General features: G+C 38.0%; 1 protein-coding gene across 13 annotated transcripts in view; it reads right to left on the reverse strand.

Moving 5' to 3' along the window:
- Positions 1–21,483, reverse strand: part of CHL1 (cell adhesion molecule L1 like) — a 207,024-nt gene that overhangs the window by 76,521 nt on the left and 109,020 nt on the right. For all 13 annotated transcript variants that reach the window (XM_087887919.1, XM_087887924.1, XM_034440548.3 and 10 more), the window contains 2 exons: positions 17,732–17,837; positions 13,050–13,240 (listed from right to left, as the gene is read on the reverse strand). In XM_087887919.1, the coding sequence (XP_087744045.1) occupies positions 13,050–13,240; positions 17,732–17,837 (297 nt within the window). The remainder of the gene's footprint in view (positions 1–13,049; positions 13,241–17,731; positions 17,838–21,483) is intronic.

Raw genomic sequence — 21,483 nt, forward strand, 5'->3', positions numbered from 1 at the left:
TAACATCTAATCTATCTCCATTTTAAAATCTGGTTAAGCTTTAAAGTCTGCTAATTACTTTTATCTTGAAAACAATTATGTGAAAATAATTAATCCCACAAATCCCTATTCTCATGCAATTACCATCCTGAGATTATCTTCAGAGTTGACCTTGACAAAATTTCCCAAAGTTGCTATAGCAGATAGACAGAATTATCTTAATTCTAAAATATCCTCATGAGTTCTTTCCCCTAACATCATGTTTTCCTTTCCTATCCTAAATATTTAAATCTTTTAAATTCTGTTTCAGTCTGCTGTTTTTTGGTTGATGGTTATATTGTACTTCAAAGTTGTATTGGTATTGAAACCCAACTAGTAAATGTGTAAATATGACTTGTAAATAAATAAGTAGACAAATACAGTATCACTTTTACAGTCCTAAGGTTTATCAAAATAATCAAATACTTTCCAGGGTATGCCTTTATTGACATTCTATAATTCCTTGAATTTTCAATACAGCCTCTAACTGTAGATAAAGAGTTAATAGCAGCATTAAAACAAATAATGATATACCAAGGATGAATCACATTACCTTGTTTTAATTTTTTTTAAAAAAAACCTTCCAGAGTGTTATGCCTGTCATTAAGGATCACTGTACACAAATATTTATGGAAAGAAAAGGAAAAAGAAAAGTCTCTATGTATGAAGATTTAAATTAAACCTTGTTTTACATCTTTGCTGAAAATCTCCCAAACACAACTTCTATAATATGCTTGAGCTTCGCATTGGCTAGCTGCCAGTTTTCCATGAACTACGGGGAAAGGGAGTTGGTCGGGAGTGGGGAAGGCTAACTACTCATCATACCTTCCAGAGACACATCTCAATGTCAAAGTGCTGGGAATGGAATGCAATGCAATGACTCACCGACCAGCTGGACATTGAAGAGACATAACTTATTAAAATATAATTAGACAATAAGGGATCAGAAATGGGAAGGAACTGGACAGGGAAAGCTAATCAGGAAAATTTGGCCCACGAACACAGGCTAAAACTGAAGTGTCATATTACCAAAAAGTTGAGTGATTTTTTAAAAAAGAAGAATGTTGAAAGCAAACAAAATCTAGTAATAAATTTTATGAAGGTTGTACTGTGAATACTTCTATTAAAACTTAAAACTTAACCCAGACAAGACCGAGTGGCTGTGGGTATTGCCTCCTAAAGACTATGTTGATTGTCCATCCTTGGTTCTAGGGGGGAGGGGGAGAAATTGTCCCCCTCAGAACAGGCTCGCAATTTGGGTGTCCTCCTAGACTCACACCTAAGATAAGAGCAACATCTGACAGCTGTGGCTAGGGGGATCTTTGCACAGGTTCGCCTAGTGCACCAATTGTGACCCTACTTGGATCAGGAGGCTCTCCTCACAGTCACTCATGCCCTTGTCACCTCACGGTTAGATTATTGCAACACGCTCTACATGGGGCTACCCTTGAAAAGTGTTCAGAGGCTACAGTTAGTCCAGAACGCAGCTGCGCGAGCTGTCGTGGGTGCACCTAGATACACCCATATTACACCAATTCTCCGCAAGCTGCAATGGCTCCCTATTGGTCTCCGGTCACAATTCAAGGTGTTGATTATTACCTTTAAAGACCTACATGGCTCAGGGCCAGGTTATCTTCGAGACGCCTTCTGCCGCATAGCTCCCAGCGACCGGTAAGATCCCACAGAGTTGGTCTCTTCCGGGTCCCGTCAGCTAAACAATGCCAACTGGTGGGCCCGCGGGGGAGGGCCTTCTCTGTGGCTGCCCCAGCTCTCTGGAACCAGTTACCTCCTGAGGTCCAGACCATCCCCACCCTATTGGCCTTCCGAAAAGCGGTGAAGACCTTTTCCGGCAGGCCTGGGGCCGTTGATCTCGCTCTTGTGATCTGGCGAGATCCGGTCATGAATGGCATGAATGAATTTTTAATGTTTTTAATTTTTCATTTTTAAATGTTTTTTTTTATAATGATTTTTTAAATGTATTGTGAGCCACCCTGAGTCTTCGGAGAGGGGCGGCATATAAATTGAATTAATTAAATTAAATAAAATTAAATTTAAAAAAAACCAAAACAAATCTCCTTTCTTTATATCTGTCGAGTTCCATAGCTTGAAAGATCAGGAATTCTCCCTCAACCACATACACACAGAGAGAGAGATACACATACACAGAATACTCTGTGTGTGTATGTACATATGTGCACGTGTGTATGCATGTATCTTTAACTATCTGCCATTGGGGCCAGCAAAATAACTTGACTGGTTCTTGTTGATCCCTTTCCAAAATGAACAATGTTTAGTATGGAGAAAGATCTCAAGGACATTTGGACTGGGAAGGAAAAAGAAGTGGTGGTGCATTTAGCCCTTGGCTCACAATTGTAGGAGCCATATCATAATGCTGAATTGGAGGAATGTGGTCTAAGACTAATGGGGAAAATAGAGCTCTAAGTGTATCATAGATTTAAAGACCATCATCTTAAACTATGGGAAGCCATTGGCAACCAATGCAGATCTCTCATTATTACAAGCTGGACTTATTATACTGGCTAGCAGCCTGGCTGTCACATTTTGCACCCATTTGCCATTTCTGTATACTTCAAATGTCATGATCAGCACCAGACTCCAAACAATGTCTCCTCCTTTTGGCTACAGGAATAGATTGAAAATTAAACGTTACAGGATCTCTCAATTGCACAGCTTAGTAGTTAGTGCCTTCAGCTTCCTAACAGTCTTCCATTATGCACCAGAATATAATTATACAATCCAATACTTCCCTCTATATTTACGTAAAATAATTTTGAATGTTCACTCAGTTGAAAGTGCATAAACTCTTATTTATTTCAGCTTCCCTATTTTCATCTCTATAATATTGTAGGGCTATTCAGACTTAAAATTTGTGTAATAGCCCTTTTTATACATTTGCATTTTCATTGTGTTGTTGGCATAACTGGAATGTGTAAACAGGACTTTTATTTTCTCCTTCAGCAGGATCCTTGTTTGACTTTGAAATCCCGCTGTCACTGAGCAAAGTGTAAACCACTCAATGGTTTCCTTGGCATAATTGATGTTGAAAAGCATGACTTGGTGCAATTTCTTTCTCTGTTCACTTTTTATACGGATGGTGAGTTGCCAAGCACCTAGTATCTTCCTTCAAAATTGTGGAGAGATGCCTGCCAAGAACCATGCTATTATCATGATGTCATATTTATCAGGCTATGCTTTGATTGTCTTTGTACATAAAAGGAATTGATTTATTTTAAGGTCCTCTACAACCCCACTTATCAAATTTGGCCATGCAGAATAGCATTGTTTAGGTACTAACTCAGCTAAAGAGGAGGTAGGACAGCAAAGATGGACCTTTCAAAGATGCTAAGATTTCTCTGTGATAATCAAGAGTCCATGTATTTGGATATGAAGGGTGATGAGGTATGAACTAGGCATACCACACTATTTTTTTATACAATCTGATATAATCTCACTCTTTCTCTCATCACTTCTTCACTCTGTCATATATACAGTATATCCCCTTAAAAATGTTAGAAATTTTGTTTTATTTTATTTTCCTTGTTTTTAGTATATACACATACACATTTAGTATATACACATATCAACATATATAAATAGCCACGTATTAGTTAATGGATCATCCAATAGGTGGAGCATAAAGAACATACATGGAGCATATAGATATTGGAAATGAATAAATACAGTACATTTTATTTCTTCCCAAACACATCAGGTTTAAACAGAGGTGAGTGGTGTGCAAATTTAAGTAATAAATAAAATAATTAAATTGGGTTATTTGTTCTTTCACATCTAAGCTGACCTTGAACAGCTAAGTATGTGATTATTATTGAATGAGAAAACCACCAAAGAATACTGTGGCTAAGACTATACAGGGAAGAAATCAGGAATAAATCAATATCATACCACTTATGTATAGTTGTTCAAAATGCCATATATATTTGGCCATGAAGTACTATGAATAAAGGGGAATTTTCCTTTTCCTTTGCACAAAAAGCCATTTATATACAATTATAGACAAATAAGTGGCTTTTCATTTATTTATGTATATAGAAGCTTAACAAAGCAGTTGTTCTAGAGCAGTGTGTCAGGGTTCCAAGTAACACCCCCAATTAAAGAAGACTCCGAGGCTCGCAAGTCCTCAAAGATCCATTTTATTAGAGATGTCATATTGGCACATTTGGGAAAATCCAAATCTGAAAGTTCCAGGGGTCGGTCCTCTCACCCCTCCTGTTCAACATTTATGTGAAGCCGCTGGGTGAGATCATCTCTGGTTTTGGGGTGGAGTTCCATCAGTACGCTGATGATACTCACCCACCCCAGGCAATCACAATGATGCCCTTGAAGTGATACCCCGGTGCCTAGAGGCCGTGTGGGTCTGGATGGGGAGAAACAGGCTCTGACTCAACCCTTCCAAGACCGAGTGGCTGTGGCTTCTGGCGTCCCGATATAGCCAGCTGGTGCCATTGCTGGCTATTGGGGGCAAGTTACTGGCCCCCATGGAGAGGGGTCGCAACTTGGGCATCCTCCTGGATGCACAGCTGTCTTTAGAAGAGCATATGACGGCCGTGGCCAGGGGGGCTTTTTATCAGGTCCACCTGATTCGCCAGTTGCGTCCCTTTCTGGATCGGGACTCCTTACACTGTGACCATCTGTAAGGAGGAGTAGTCCTCCTGCCTGGACTATTGTAATGCTCTCTACATGGGGCTCCCCTTGAGGAGCACACCGAGGCTCCAACTGGTACAGAATGCGGCTGTGCGGGGGATTATGGGAGCGATAGGGTGCTCCCATGTGACACCCCTCCTGCGGGAGCTGCACTGGCCTCCAGTGGTCTTCCGGGTGCACTTCAAGGTGTTGGTTACCATCTTTAAAGCGCTCCATGGCTTAGGGCCTGGATACTTACGGGACCCCCTTCTGCCACCGATAGCCTCCCACCGGCCAGTACGCTCCCACAGAGAGGGACTCCTCAGGGTGCCGTTAGCCAGACAAAGTCAGCTGGTGACCCCCAGGGGGAGGGCCTTCTCTGTGGCAGCACCTGTCCTTTGGAACGACCTGCCCCCGGAGATATGTAGGATCCCAAATCTCCATGCTTTTTGCCGTGCCCTTAAAACTTTTTTATTTCATCAAGCTGGACTGGCTTAACCCCCTCCCCCTTAGATATTTTTAATTGTTAATTGATTTTAGTTGGGGTGTTTTAAATTTATTGGCCCAAAATTTGTTTAACTCTTTTTAATAATTTTAAATTTTGTATGTGATGTTTTTATTCTTGGCTGTTCACCGTCCTGAGTCCAGTGGGAGAAGGGTGGTATAAAAATCTAATGAAATAAAAATAAATAAATAAATAAACAAAAAACAGGTTCTGTTATCTATATGAAAAAAGTTTGCTCAAAAGCACTTACACCAAGAAATAAGCTTTCAAAATTACTATCCCTTTTATTCGTATTAAATTTTCTTATGGCCATTTATTGATAATCTTTTTGCCAAAAGTTCTTACAATTTAAACAGCTAAACTTTTTTTGCCCTTCCTAATTCAGAAAGAATGTTGAAAGAATTTATTAAGTGGAATTATCTTTTCCTGTTACTCAGAAAATCTCTCTCTAACTGTAAATTAAATTATATCTGAAAAATGTTTAAGAATGATGCTCATTTGAATCATATGTCCATGTCAGTTGCATTGTGATTGTGAGATTTTTTGAAATTTCTCAACTTTCATTCATCCTACAAACCAATCACAAAAACTTCAGCTCTTATAATCTACCGAAAGGCGGCAGCTATCCAGTGTACAAATGGGCAATATCTCTCTCTCTCTCTCTCTCTCTCTCTCTCTCTCTCTCTCTCTCCCCCTCCCTCCCTCCCTCCCTCCCTCCCTCCCTCTCTCTCTCTCACTCTCTCATGGACAGCCTAAATTTGTTGTCTGACTACCCATCTTTATTTCAGTGGTGTTCCCACTGTTTCAGAGATGCCTAGTTGACCATGAATCCTCACCAGAAGGAATGTTTCAGTACATTATGTCAGGAAGAAGAAAAGTGAACAACAGTCTTTACAGCCGCCTTATTGAAGACTGATAATACATATATAATTGATCTTTTTAAAAAATCCTATAAGACAAAAGAATATCCTTTTTTAAGTGAGAAATTAAAGCAAGAAAAAAATCCATTTCAATTGGAAAAATTGAAAGATGTGATTTATACTTTTAAATAGCAGAGATTTTGATTGAGCTGTCCAGAAGGCAAGGGAATTTATACAAAATATTGGAGAGGAGAGATTTAAATAGAAATGTTAGTTGGGACTAAACAAAAACTCCAACAGGTGATGTGGGAAACTAAAAGGGATTACACTGAACTAGGCACTAGAGATATCTTTCTCTCTCTCTAAATGTTGGGCCTGATTATGGATTACAAATGCTTAATGTGGGATATAACTTAAGCAAATTCTCCTCAAGAAAAAAAAATATTATTTGAAAAAAATAAAAAATATAATTTGCCTACAAGAAATGTATATTTGAAATAAAATATAAAATACTTGATTGATTAAAAAATTGGGGGATATTTTTTTTCACCAAAAACAGAAAAAGTGGAGTTGTTCTATATAAACCTCAATTAATGCTGACTGATGAGCAAGGTAGATTTGTTTGGGTGAGGGAATATTAGGGAATATTATGTTTATCGGTTTATCGTGATTTTAAGTTAATGTTTTGGGGTTTTTTTGTTACCTGGATTTGAATAACATTTCAGCTGAAATAGAAAAAGAAAAACTTAACTGTGGTATTAGAATGAGGGAATGTTATATACATTACCTTGAACTCTTGCAAAATAGCATATACATCTACGATATGTAATAATAATTATTGTAATAATAAATTAATGGCAATTAAGAGAGGAAAAACATGGAAACTATATGCACATTTTCTCTTTCTAAGATTTCTAGATTTTTTAACCGCCAGAAAATTTTTGCTCTTCTTTTTAAAAACATCTTTTAAAATTTGTTGAAAAATGTTTTAAACGATCAGTTATAATTTTATGTAAAAGTTTACGGAGCATTAAAATAAACCTCCAGAGAAAAAGAAGGAATTCAATATTAAACACTGTCTACCCAAATCAAATCACTGTCTGACACTGATAACACTATTCTCCTGAGTACTCTTTAAATTGGTTGTATATTAATATGCCTGCTAGCTCATTCCTGGGAAAAAAAAGAAGCATGGTGAAAGTCAGCAAATAAATTTTACACAGCCCTGATAATATATGTATGCATAAATTCAGCCACATTCCATGTAACTTAGGGCTAAACTATTCAATACATTAAAGATGTAATGCATGATTGCCTTCTTGGATTTTATTTATAACAGAGCAAGAACATTGTCTTTGTTTGTGGGGAAGGCTTAAATTCACTACCAATACTTAGATTGGATTTTTAAAGAAAACAAAGGTAGAGGAGGATGAGAGAAATGAATCTCCATGTACTTATGTGTGGCTAAGGAAAAATCAAAAAGATGTCATTATTCTCTGATGTTTAGCATATGTGGTTTAACTCTAAGATAAAGTACTTTGGAGTTTGTTTGTTTATCAAAGTTATGTGCCACCCATCTTGCGACTCTAGGTGGCTTACAGATTGAATAAAATACAAAATAAAATATTAAAAACAATAAAGATCTTACATTTTTTTTAAAAAAACCAATTTAAATAAATAATCAGGATGGAGAAGGAGGAAGCAAAGCATGCACAGAGAAGAAGTGGAGTGTTCACTAGTCCATTAGCCACCTCCAATATGCCACACTCCCACTGGGGGCCCAGGCTAGTTGTCATAGCCATGTCTTCAAGGGTTTTTGGAAGGCTATAAGCATGGGAGTGAATCTGACCTCACATTCACATTTCAAAATGAGTTTTTGACAATTACGTTTCCATCAGATTCATATAGAATTCCTTGCATGACATGTTCAAAGCCAACTTAACTCTAAGAAAGCACCTAATTATACAATGAAGATTCTGAAGCTGTTATCTAGAGCCGAGATGGCGCAGTGGTTAGAGTGCAGTACTGCAGGCTACTTCAGCTGACTGCTAGCTGCAGTTCAGCAGTTCCAATCTCATTGGCTCAAGATTGACTCAGCCTTCCATCCTTCCGAGGTGGGTAAAATGAGGACCCAGATTGTTAGGCACAATATGCTGACTCTGTAAACAGCTTAGAGAGGGCTGTAAAGCCCTATGAAGTGGTATATAAGCCTAAGTCTATTGCTATCTTGCCATCCTGCCTAAAGCACATGGTAGCATTTCTGCCTTCCAACAGCTTTTTCTTCTGTTTGGTCAAGTGTGAGAAAATTCTCAGCCTCATTTTTTGAAGTACAGATAGTCTTTGAATGACAGCCATTCAAAATTGCAACAGCACTGAAAAAAAGTGCTGTTTTTCACACTTACGACCATTGCAGCATCCCCATGGTCAATCGGGTGATCAAAATTCAGATTCTTGGCAACTAGCTCATATTTGGGATGGTCATGCGATCCCCTTTTGTGACCTTCTGCCAAGCAAAGTTATTTATTTATTTATTTATTTATTTATTTATTTATTTATTTATTTATTTATTTATTTATTTATTTAAATTTGTATACCGCCCTTCTCCTAGTGGACTCAGGGCGGTGGGGAAGCCAGATCCACTTAACAACCATGTTTCTAGCTTCACAAGTGCGATGATTCACTTAATAACTGTGGCAAGAAAGATTGCAAAATGGGGCAAAACTCACTTAACAACTGTCTTACTTAGCAATAGAAATTTTGGGTTCAATTGTGGTCGTAAATTGAGATCTAGTAGATTTTAAGGTTTGTTTAAGATTGAAGTTTATCCTAATCCCAAATTGGGATTCTTCTGTGAAAGTAAAACCAAAAAGCAGGGCCTGTAGACATTCTCAGTCATCCAGGTCATGGTTGTCCCAAAGATGCTTTTTCAGGAGGCAACTGGACTTTCTTGTTTTTTCTTTGAAGATGTTTTGTTTCTCATCCAAGAAGCTTCTTCAGCTCTGACAGGATAGTGGGGAATGGAAGGATTTATATTCCTTGCAGGCAGCTGGTCATTTGCATGCTTTTAGAGGGTTGTTGAAGCACTTGGAGGTTTATCTGTGTCCTCAGGGTCATCTGAGTAGTGCTCCTGATTCCTGTAGTTAGAGGTTCTTTCCGGTCAGAGCTGAAGTAGCTTTTTGGATGAGAAGCGAAATGACTTTGAAGAAAAAACAAGAAAGTCCAGTTGCCTCCTGAAAAAGCATCTTGGCGTCAACCATGACCTGGATGACTGAGAAACTCTACAGACTTTTGCTATACAATTTGGGATGAACACCCTTTGAATGATGTGGGTGTAGGAATAGATTCCCAGAGAAAAATTGCAAACTGCAGGAACCAGGAGTACTACTCAGGTGACCCTAAGGATACAGATAAACCTCCAAGTGCTTCAACAACCCTCTAAAAGGACGCAAATGACCAGCTGTCTGCAAGAAATATAAATCCTTCCATTCTCTACTATCCTGTCAGAGGTGAAGAAGCTTCTTGGATGAGAAGCAAAACGTCTTCAAAGAAAAAACAACGAAGTCCAGTTGCCTCCTGGAAAAGCACCTTTGTGACAAAAAGCAGGGCCTAGTACTTTTATTTGTGCTCTCTACATGGGGCTCCCCTTGGGGTGCACCCGGAGGCTACAGTTAGTCCAGAATGCAGCCGTGGGGGGGATTATGGGAGCGATGGGGCGCTCACATATGACACCTCTCCTCCGCGAGCTGCACTGGCTTCCTGTGGTCTTCCAGGTGCGCTTCAAGGTGTTGGTGATCACCTTTAAAGCACTCCATGGCTTAGGGCTGGGGTATCTGCGAGACCGCCTTCTGCTGCCAATAGCCTCCCACTGACCGGTTCGCTCACACAGAGAGGGCCTCCTCAGGGTGCCGTCGGCCAGACAGTGCCGGCTGGCGACCCCCAGGGGGAGAGCCTTCTCTATGGCACCACCTGCCCTCTGGAATGACCTACCCCCTGAGATACACACGATATCAGACCTCCAGACTTTTCGTCGGGCCCTGAAAACACACCTATTCCATCTAGCCGGGCTGGCTTGATCCCATCCTCTCAGTTTTAATTGAATTCGGTTTTAAGTGGGTTGTTTTTAAATCTTGGGCCGAAATTATTTAATTGTTTTTTAAATTGTTTTTAACTTTTATATGCAATGTTTTATCTTGGCTGTACACCGCCCTGAGTCCCGCAGGAGAAGGGCAGTATAGAAATAAAATAAAATAAAATAAATAAAAATAAATAAATAAATAAATATTTTCTTTTAACATTCAACAGAGCACTACAAAAATCCTTCAAGAGCTGAACGTTCTGCCCAGGGGAGATAAGTAGTACTCTTTGGCCACAGGGCAAATCTTTCAGTTAATGAGCTAGTGGCTTTGTTCAAGGAAGAAGACCTGTTATGATGTCCTGGGCTTGCATGCAGTACTTGCTTTTAGAGAAAAAAATAGCAGTGGTGAGGTTTCAGGATAGAGGAGCAGCACAGCTGGTTGTCACAGCATTGAGTCTACTAGATCTGGGCTGCAATAACCTTGACAGCTGTTAAGTTCCAGCAAAGACATTTTGTTCCATCTCTGTAACTCCTAATCAGCACAGAATGAGGTTGTCTTGCTAAGCTTGCCTGCAATTCGCTTTGGCCTGCTGCCCATCCCTTCAGGTATCCAGGATACCTCAGTTACCTACATTCTTCTACATTCTCAGTTGCTTACACTCTTTTACATAACCACCATTCATGCCTTGATTGTTTGTAATATTTTGCCTCCTCCAAGTGACATTACTGGCTTATTGCTAGGCTGCTATAAAATAAAAGCATTGAAAACATGGTCCCAAGCCAAAAAAAAAAAAAAAAAAAAAGCATATATTATTTTTGCCTTAGATTAATTACAAGTCATTTTTTAAAAAGTCATTAAATTACAAATCATTTAATTCATTATTCAGTTCATGACAAAGACCGCTTTCACACATATTCTTCTTGTGTGCCAATTGCTCCTTTTTCTGGAATGGGAGGCATTACTCATAATAACTTATGCCTTGGTTCAAACAGAATACTGCAATGAGCTCTTTAAGGACTGGGTGAAAGCTGCATCGGGTCTATAATGCAGCAGCACAGGGAATTAAGCCTGCTACTGTATACCACCAGTTTTAGCTGGTGGCAGCACCTGAGCTTGTAAACTGACCATAATCAATCCTGATTACTGTTTGGATGGGAAACCCCCAAGACATACTTGGAACTTTAGATTGTGAAATTGACAAACATTCTGAAAAATGGCTATGGCAAAAGCTTCTCAATTGCTGCTATGAATGTTAAGGGAATCCTCCCTCTCCCTCTCCCTCTCCCTCTCCCTCTCTCTCTCTCTCTCTCTCTCTCTCTCTCTCTCTCTCTCTCTCTCTCTCTCTCTCTCCCCCCCCTGGAAACAAATACTGTGGGGGCTAAGTCCAGTGGTGAAATCTAAAATTTGTTACTACCAGTTCTGTGGGCGTGGCTTGGTGGTGGTGGGGTAATGGTGGCTTGGTGGTGGTGGTGGGGTAATTTTAATTTTAATTGTCATGGGCCAATATTATTTAATTTGGTTTTAAATTGTTTTAACTTTTGTATTTCTGTATTTTATCTTGTGCCTGTTCACCACCCTGAGTCCTTCGGGAGTAGGGCAGTATACAAATTTAATAAAACTAAATTAAACTAAACTAATGTGACTGGGTGGGCCTGGCCAATTTTTTTTAAAAAAAATTAAACTTTTAAAACCATTTTTTCGGCGAAGAGGTTGTAAAAACATGCTTTCAAAAGGCTCTGATGATCCCAGCTGAGTTGCCTGATCGCCAGAGGCTTTTTTTCTTTTAAATGCCTCTGACGATTTTTTTCTACAACCTCTTCAGAGGTTGTAAAAAAATGCTTTTAAAAGCCTTTGAGGATCTCAGCTGAGCCAGGCGATCATCAGAGGCTTTTTTTTTATTTTTAAAAGCATTTTTTCGGGCCAAAGAGGTTGTAGAAAAAATGCTTTTAAAAGTAAAAAAAAAGCCTCTGATGATTGTGCAGCTCAGCTGGGTATGGGGGAGGGGGGGCAGGGATTTTTGCTACCAGTTCTCCAAACCACCCACCTCCATCGCTACCGGATCGGGCAATTTGATCCGAACTGGGAGCATTTCACCCCTGGCTAAGTCACCCCTAGGGAGGTATCTGTGTGTGTGTGTTCCAGCATAACTCTAGAATGCCTGGGCCGTTCAGGAGAGTGAATGTGGTGTCCTAGAGTGGCAATTGTTTGTGATGTCAGTTCCTTTGCAGCTTCCTCTAGAAAGCCAGCTGTGACAGCTATAGACAGGGCGGGAAATAGGAGCACATGGGAGGAGGAAGGGAGGGGGAAGGATGATGGGCATGGGAGTAGGGGAAAGAAAGGCCCCTCTCAATGGGTCCCTATCAGACGAACACTTCAACGTCTATAAATACCAGGACAACGCCGGGACATCAGCTGGTATGTCCATAAAATCATCAGGAGTAAAGCTGGGTTTGAAGGAGATTTTACTAATGTGGATTATAGGCTTCTTACATTTAAGGTTTACATTTAAATTAAATTCTAATGTCTCCAATTAAAAATGCTGAATAGATTTGCTCAAAGAAAAATAATTCATAATTAACGTTCCCAAATCTTTATTTTTATTCTTCGAAGGAGTCTCATTACATTTATTGCCATTTGATGTATTCCTAAATGTATCATTGAGAAAGTGGATGAAAAGGAAGAATCCAGAAGGAATACTTAGACTCAACTAGAACACAGGGAATGCTTGTCACAATTCTCCAAAACAAAACATCTGTATTGTTCAAGGCCTGTCTATCTCTTGGGTGGTTCTTATAAATCCCACATTAAGTCAGGTACAATTAAGGCAATGAACTACCATAGTGATAAACAAGATGTTCAGCATCTTACAATTTAGCTGTTTAGAGAAAATACATTGAAATAACAATAATTATCATCACAAATACTCACCTGGAACTATTAGCTCAATTTCCTCTGACATAGAAGTTCCCAACTCATTGGATGCATAGCAGCGATATTTTCCTTGGAAAAAGGCTATGTTGCCACGATTTTTAACTACAAATGTTCCTGAATTATTAAATGTAGTTATCCGTGAATCACCCAACAGACTAAATGGTTTCCCATCTTTTGTCCAGTTAAAGCTAAAATGACATTAAACAGCATTAAATAATTTTGAAACAGTTATAATGTATCAATATTGTATACATTAAATACCAGAGATCTTAATCATTTTTGTCTTGCCTTTTCTCATCTATGCATGAATAAATTAGACTGACTACATATTAGATATATTTCGTATAATACATTTTGATAAAATCAACTGAAATATAATGTTGTGTTCTATACTGGGCCACTCAAAACCTCAAGTTAAAGGATAAATATCTCAGTCGTTCTTCAGTGTATGTGTTGAGAGGCACATATTACATATAATACAACATTTAGAAAAATTCGTAAGAATACAGAAGAATGTAGAAGATCGGATGTAATGCTTATCTAGAGACTATGTAGTGCAAACATTATAAATTAAGAATTAGCGAGTAGCCTTCATAAACTTTCCCTCAGTGTCCTTGGATGACCATGTGAAATATAGAAGTACTGTTGTTTACCTTTGCAACATTTCAATGTACAAATCCAGGTGTCAGAGTTGGAAGGGACTTTAAAGGTCTTCTAGTCCAACCCCTTCTCAAGCAGGAGACCCTATATCATTTCAGAAAAGTGGCTGTCCACTCTTGTCTTAAAAACCTCCAGTGATAAAGCACCCACAACTTCTGAAGGAAAGCTGTTCCACTGGTTAATTGTTCTCACTGTTAGAAAGTTTCTTGTCTTGGCTTCTGCTTTGGAAAATAAGTTGGCCATCCGTCTCCTTTGTTGCAGCCCCTCAAATACTGGAAACTGTTATCATGTCAGCCCTACTCCTTCTATTCTCTAGACTGGCCATACCCAAATCCTGCAATCGTTCTTCATATATTTTAGTCTCCAGGCCTTTAATCATCTTAGTTGCTCTTCTCTGCACTTTTTCCAAAGTCTCAATATTTTTTTTGTAATGTGGTAACCAAAACTGGAGGCAGTATTCCAGCTGTAGCCTTACTAAGGCTTTGTAAAATAGCACTAATACTTGACATGGTTTTTATTCTATGCCTCTTGTTTATACAGCCAAGGATTGTATTAGCTTTTTTGACAGCTGCCACACACTGCTGGCTAATATTTAAGTGATAGTCAATTACTACTCCAAGGTCCCTCTCACAGTTTTTGAGTCAGTTTTTCACCTAATCTATCTCAGCCTTTCTATTTTCTTCTGAAATTTTATACATATATTTGTACAAGGACCTCTTCCTCTTCTCTCCTCTTCTATCTTAATCCAAATTATCTGGGAATTGTGGAAATTCTTTATAAAAGCTTGCAAATCTTTATTTTTGAAAAAAAACCCACACCAAATAATGTTCAAAAATTGTCCTCACTTTGCAAACAATACATTATGTTGAAAAAGAGCATGACTGAGTGTAACGGACAAATCAATGTACCCCCTAATCCCTGAAAGAATGTCATATGTGAAGCAAACCTTGTTTGGTACAGAGATAGTAGAATCAGAAATATTAGATTTTTTTAAAAAAAAAATAATTGTAAGATAGAGAAGGCATTTAAATTAGAAATCCAAGTTTCAGGCCAAGAGCATAACATGGATAAGAACTTTTTACTGAATGTTTCAAAATAAACTGGCTGAAATTTTAAAAACTAAAGGGAAAATAAACCAAGAGAATGACCTGGACATAGGTAATCCTCAATTTACAACTGATTACTTAGCGAGTGTTTGAAGTTACGACTGATCTGAAAAAGGGGATTTACAACCCAGATTCAAAATTCTGATGGTTAGATGCTATTGGACAAAGCAGCAATTGGCTGTTTGCTGCATCCAACAGTCATTTGACTATGTTTTATAATGGCTTTGTAAAACCATTGAAAACCAGGGCTTTTGGCCTCTGATTTTCAACAAAACTATGTCTGTAGTAAATCATTGATTTGCTTAATGATCATGGCATTTGCTTACTGCTGCAACCACTTTATAATCACCACATTCACTTAATGAATGCTACAAAAGTGCCAAAAATCAGACTGGTCATGTGACCTTCCATTTTATGACCCTTATGGCATACAACTGTAATGGGCAGATTCGAGTATACTTATATGTTGAGGACTACCTATTTTACTGAATTTACAAGAGAGGCTCTTTAAAGCCTCAAGGAAGCTTATATGATAAAACAGATTGAAAAGAGATCAAATCCTAATACAATATTTAAATGAATTATAAGTTAAGGTTTTCAGAAGTAAAAGGAAGATATGTAAGATGGTTCATCTAATCAGGATTAAAATATGTTTTTATAAAGTTCAGGCAACCCTTTGCAGACTTTTTGCTGACACCAGGATTGACAAGTTAATGCTTCGTGAACTAGCTTATAGATAAGGAATGGGTTATGGGAAGAAGAGATATCTCTTTGTATAGGGGGTATACCATATCTATACCTTATAGGGACTGAAGAACTATCAAACTTGCTTATACTTGTGATGAAATTTGGAAGTAACTTCTTTATATATTTCTTTTTTTCTTTGTCTCGTTCATCCTTTTTTTTCTCTTTTTTATTTATTCCTTCTTCCTCTTTTAATTCTCCTTCCTTTCCCTGAGTTTAGTTTGTATAATTTTGTATTACTGTAATTAAAATCTTGGAAAAGTGCTGCCTTTGAAAAGGTTTGATCTTAAATCTTGCCAATTTGAGTCCTCCTTAAATCAGATCTGGATAGCCAAAGAGTCTGCATTCAATAGTCTAGAAAATGTGATACATTCAAAATATATACTCCTTTCATGGTTTTAATAAAATGTACATATCAAAATAAACATGACTATATTTATGTATGGATTGGATATGCAAGCAAAGCCATGCAAAAGACATATACATCTCCTAGATGTTGCATATTTCATGTAATTTGCCAGCTGCATAATGTAAATCATGTCTTGCACTATCCATCAGTTCTTTCTCAAATAGAACGTGCTGGGCTGTCTTTGAAGCTATACACATGGTAGGCTAAAGGAACAAAGAATCTAGGTATTCTCATCCTTGCCTAACTAAGTTCTCTGTTTTTCATAGACCCCTGTAATGATTTATGTTCCAAAGCTCACTGTAACAGCATTGCTAAAAAAGTTTTAAGAGTTATAAACTTAATTTTGTGTAGCTTTTTTTTTCTGGAAACATTGTATTGCTAATTAGAGTTTATAAAACTTATGCTACATCAATTTTAGAGTATTGTTCAACTGTTTGGAATTCCCATCATATATCTGACATCAGTACAATCGTTCAGAAGTACTTCACGAGAAAAGTCTTGCACTCTTCTCTACACAATAGAATTCCTTATGCTACTAGGCTCGAAATTCTCAGTTTGGATAACGTAGAACTGCATCGCTTGTGGTCAGACCTAGGTATTGCATACAAAATTATATGTAGTAATGCTTTACCTGTAAATGACTTTTTCTGTTTTAATTGCAATAATATGCATGCAAACAACCACTTTAAATTCAATGTAAATCGTTCTAAACTTGACTGTAAAAAATATGGTTTCTGTAATAGAGTTGTCGAAGTCCGGAATGCCCTACCTGATTCAGTTGCCTCAGCTACAAATTTTCACAGTTTCAGTCACAAATTGACTTCCATGGACCTCACTCCATACTTAAGTGGTCGGTAGACAGGGCGTGCGTAAGTGCACTAATGTGCCTATTGTCCCTGTCATTGTATTTTTATTCTCTTATTCTTGTTCTCGTTTTTGTTTGACATATTCCAATAAATAAATAAAATAAGTGACCTGTACTTCATGACCTCACCCTGTAATGACTTGCATTTCATGACAGGTCAAGTTCCTTCTTGTTTTGATAAAATTGTACTAAATGAATAGGGAACATTTAAGAATGGTCTGAATGGGCCACAATGGGATTCTCACTGTTTTTCCCTTTCCCAAATTTATGTTGCTTCTGCACTTTGAGGTCTATGTGGGAAAAAATGTTCTATGATAAAAATGGAAAATTGTTTGGATTACAGGAACTTAATTACAATCTGATCATTTCCAATGTAAATGGTTGGAAGTGGTTACAAGCAACTAGAATTCTACATTAGGATGCCATGCTGTTACACACTTCAATCCTGAGGTTAATGTGGATGTTGTTCAGCACAGATAATGAAATTTAGACACTGAGCAAAGCCTTTTAGGCTGATTTTGTGACAGGTACCATTGGCCATTCAGTAATACAGGGTAGTTGATTGGTCTAATGGTTAAGGCACCAGGCTAGAGACTGGGAGACCATGAGTTCTATTTCCATTTTAGGTATGAAAACTTGCTGGATGACTTTGGCCCAGTCACTCTCTCTCTCTCTGTCTAAGTTATCTCACAGGGGTTTTGTTGTGGAGGCATGTCTTAGGAGGAGGAAGGAGTATTAGGTATGTTTGCTGCTTTATTTATAAAAATAAAGGCTGTATATAAATATAAATAAATAATTACAAGAGGGAGAGAGATACACTTTTTTTGAAAGAAAACAATGAAAAACAAAGGTTAAAAAAGCACTAAAAGAGAAATAAATGTGCAGTAACACTTACATTGGTTGGGGGTTTCCTTTAGCTTCACACTTGATTGAAAATTCATCATCAAAAGGAAAAGCAACCTGATCTGTTGGCTGTGTTGTTATTGTTGGGAGCTGTTGCACTGAAATACACAAAGGTAAAATGATTGAACAAATGAAACCTGAAAACCCTATGTGCTTATGCCTTGACTTTTTATCATAGAGAAAACCAGCCTGACTTTAACAGGAAATTCCCCCGGAAAAAGAGCAGCTAGTAAAAAATATCTCCACTGATCCAAAAGTTTGATTAGATCAGTAGCAATCATTTTACAGGAGAGTGAGGGTACTGTAGTGGTTAAGATGGGGTTAAGGCTAGGGACACTTTGATCCTGGAAAAGACTCTTGAAAACATTATGAATAACCAAGAAAACAAATTAATTCTGAGTTTCCACCAGAGGCACAAATGATCTGGCTTAAATTAGCATATTTTGAGCACATTATGTGAATACCTAGATCATTTCAGAAAATCATATTGCTAAGAAAGATGGAAAGAACAAGAAAAAGAGGACCGATAGCAGTATGATGAATGAACTCAATTACAGCAGTGGATGCTGTAGATCTGAAAGATCAGGTTGGAGACAGATTATCCTGGATAAAATCTATCTTTGTAGTCAGACACCTTATTCATTGTTCACTGGGCAACTTCAGGCCAGTCACTCTATCTCAGCCCAACTGAACTGACAAAGTTGTTGCTATCAAATAAAATGACAGGAAGTCATTATATATATTGCCTTGAACTCCAATGGAAGGATAGGTATCTCTATAGTATCTACATTGTTTACTTATCTGAACTTATCCCAAGTGTCCGAGCTCCAGACCTAAACCAGTATTAAGACGCCACTCGCTTGGAAGCTAACTGGCTTTATTTAGCCAGACTCTGGCACACAATGAGTTCTAACAGCAAAACAGTAAAATGTAAAGATGCAAAGTCAGCGTTGAGAGTATCCGCCTCCCAGCACATTTTATTTAGGTGAGTCACACCCTTCCACTGGCACTGGCTTTGCCCCATTGTCAGCTGAGTGTTAGCCTGCCTGGTAGGATGCTGCCTGGCCGTTCAGTGACCCGGAACAGCTGATCATCAGGCTGGAACAGCTGATTGTTGACCAGTAGCTGGAGCACCGAATCCTGGCAGGCCGCTTGCCTCACATTGCTCCACCTCCCTGCTGCACAGCTGATACACAGCTCAGCCTACGCCGACCAGCTGGTCCTCAGCATTTGTTGGCATGCTGCTGCAGCCTTCCTATACCCCCCATCACCGGTGTTCCATCGCTGCAGCTTCTGACTCCTCTACCCCGCCCCCCATCACCAGTGCTCCATCCCGCCCCAGTATGGCAAACCCCGGGCTTCAGGGTTTAATAATGGAAGGATGGGTATCTCTGCAGTATCTACATTGTTTACTTATCTAAACTTCCATTCTCTGGTAAAATAATTCTACAGAAAAGTTTTCTTGATAAACACCAGAATTTTGAGAAACTAAAAAACAACATAGTATATCCATGGATAATCTTGTAATAATATCTCAACTGCTTTCCAATAATCATCTATTATTAAGTATGAGCACATGCTCAAATGTCTTTATAATAGTTCTTCTAGGGCAGCACTGCAAATACCCAAATGACTTTAGTGACTATACTAAAATCTCTATCTAGTGGTTATCCAGATTTGTGCAGCCTACATCTGGTAGCCCTATTATACAATTCAAACCACCATTTTGTCAGACATTTTAAACTTCTAATATTGTAGCTTCTACAATAAACAAAAAAGTAGAATATAGAATTAATGGCAATATTACCACTGGCAATCTAGGATTTGAATTTGTAGGGTTGGTTCCCTTATAATTTGAAGTCTGCAGCAGCCTTACTTCATTATTTTTAATGGGCTTTTTTATGTACTTTTTAGTTTGGAGACAGAATATAAAACCTGAGAAATAATTAGAAATAAATACGCTGCTCAAAATATCTGAAGTACTATAACAGCAATGCTATTCAAAAAAAGAAGAAGATATAATACAGTAAGATATCACATTATCTTTCAGGAAGGGACACAAAGTTGGAAAACAGATATTCTTGGCAACCATTTCAGATATGAATATGCTATGCTTCCTAAGAGATCTTGCATATATTCCATTCCGGGAATGGGCTTGATCAGAAGTATTCCCCAGCAGTGTTATTCAAAAGGAATTTCACTGAAGGGAATGAGCTCAAGAGTTATATCTTAACCTTTTGTAACTGAGAAAAAAGGAAAAGAAAAAGAAAAATGGAGACATTAATCTGAGAAATTAATTTTTACATTAATTGTGAGGTTAATACATTTAGCTTTTCCATTTTCATTCAGTCTTATTACATATCTCAACTGCAACTACATTCTCTGCTGAAAGAACATTAATTATCAACTTCAGAGTTTAGTACTATGGCTTTAAATCTTTGATCTTATGTATGATACACTCCACATCAACCAACATTTTTTCCCCATAACTTTATCAGTGTTGCATTATTGGAATTCTTTAAACACAGAGAAAGAGAGAGAGATTCCAACATCAAGCTATTTAGCTTGTCCTTCTTTTGGTCATGTATATCCACCATTTCAGTATGTTTTGGACTGTCCATGCTATTAAATCAAATAATTTAAACAAAATACAGTATTGATTCATGTGGCTTCTGGAAATTATACCCTTTGCGTTAGATCAGGGGTGTCAAACTGGCAGCCTGTGAGCTGGATGCATCATGCGCAGGCCACGCCCACCCCAGCTCCATGAATGGGAAAAACATCACAAGACATCATGTGACAGCAGCGTGATGCTGCAAGGTTGACACCCATGCGTTAGATAAAAATGTTGTTCTTGTTTCTTTTTCTCTCCTGTCCCATTTTTATTAGTAATATATATATATATATATATATATATATATATATATATATATATATATATATATATATATATATATATTATTCTTATCCGATGTTCAATAAATAAGCTTTCTAGTCCCTTGATCATTCTTATTGCTCTACTCTGAACTGTTCTGGTTTTTCTGAATCCTTCTTTAAAGTTATTTTCAGTTATTCCATTTTTATATACTTGAGCCCTAACAGAAATTGATACGAAGAAACTTAAGTTTGGTCTCCTGGGATTTATCTCGGGGGTCTCAAAGTTTGTATTCTGTCTCCCATGTTACGTGAACACAAACAATGAGTTGGAGGAAGGTTTGGTGTTAACTGCATTCTATGTACTGATGAAAATCACTTGTATGTTTCCTTTCTTGAATGTTTTGACAGCGTAAGCCTCCTTATTGTAAAGGACCAGATGTGAGAAAATGATCTGAAATGGAATTTGGGCAAGGCAGAGTTGTTGCTGATTCCAGGGGTTTTGGCTCCAAGGCTCAGGTGATGCCCCTTTTCTGAGTGGGGGTTGTACTCTCCCTTAAGGAACAAGTTTGCATCCTGAAGATTCTCCTTGATTCTGGATAGCCTAACCCTAACCCTAACCCTAACCCTAACCCTAACCCTAACAGTAGGAAGGGGAGCTCTTTATCAGTTTTTGCAGTCTAAACAGTTATACTTCTGTTCACAGGGGAAGTTCTGGTGTCTATGATGCATGGGACAGTAATCTTAAAGTTGATTTTAAATAAGTTATAATTTGAACTTGCTTTATCCAATTACTATGGAACTTATCAAGTCTTCCTTATATTTGTCTTTCTGAGGTCAGAGTTCAAGCTCAACTGAACATCTCTATGG

Source organism: Pantherophis guttatus, chromosome 2 (genome assembly GCF_059756535.1).
Source record: "Pantherophis guttatus breed Tessera chromosome 2, ASM5975653v1, whole genome shotgun sequence".
NCBI lineage: Eukaryota > Metazoa > Chordata > Lepidosauria > Squamata > Colubridae > Pantherophis > Pantherophis guttatus.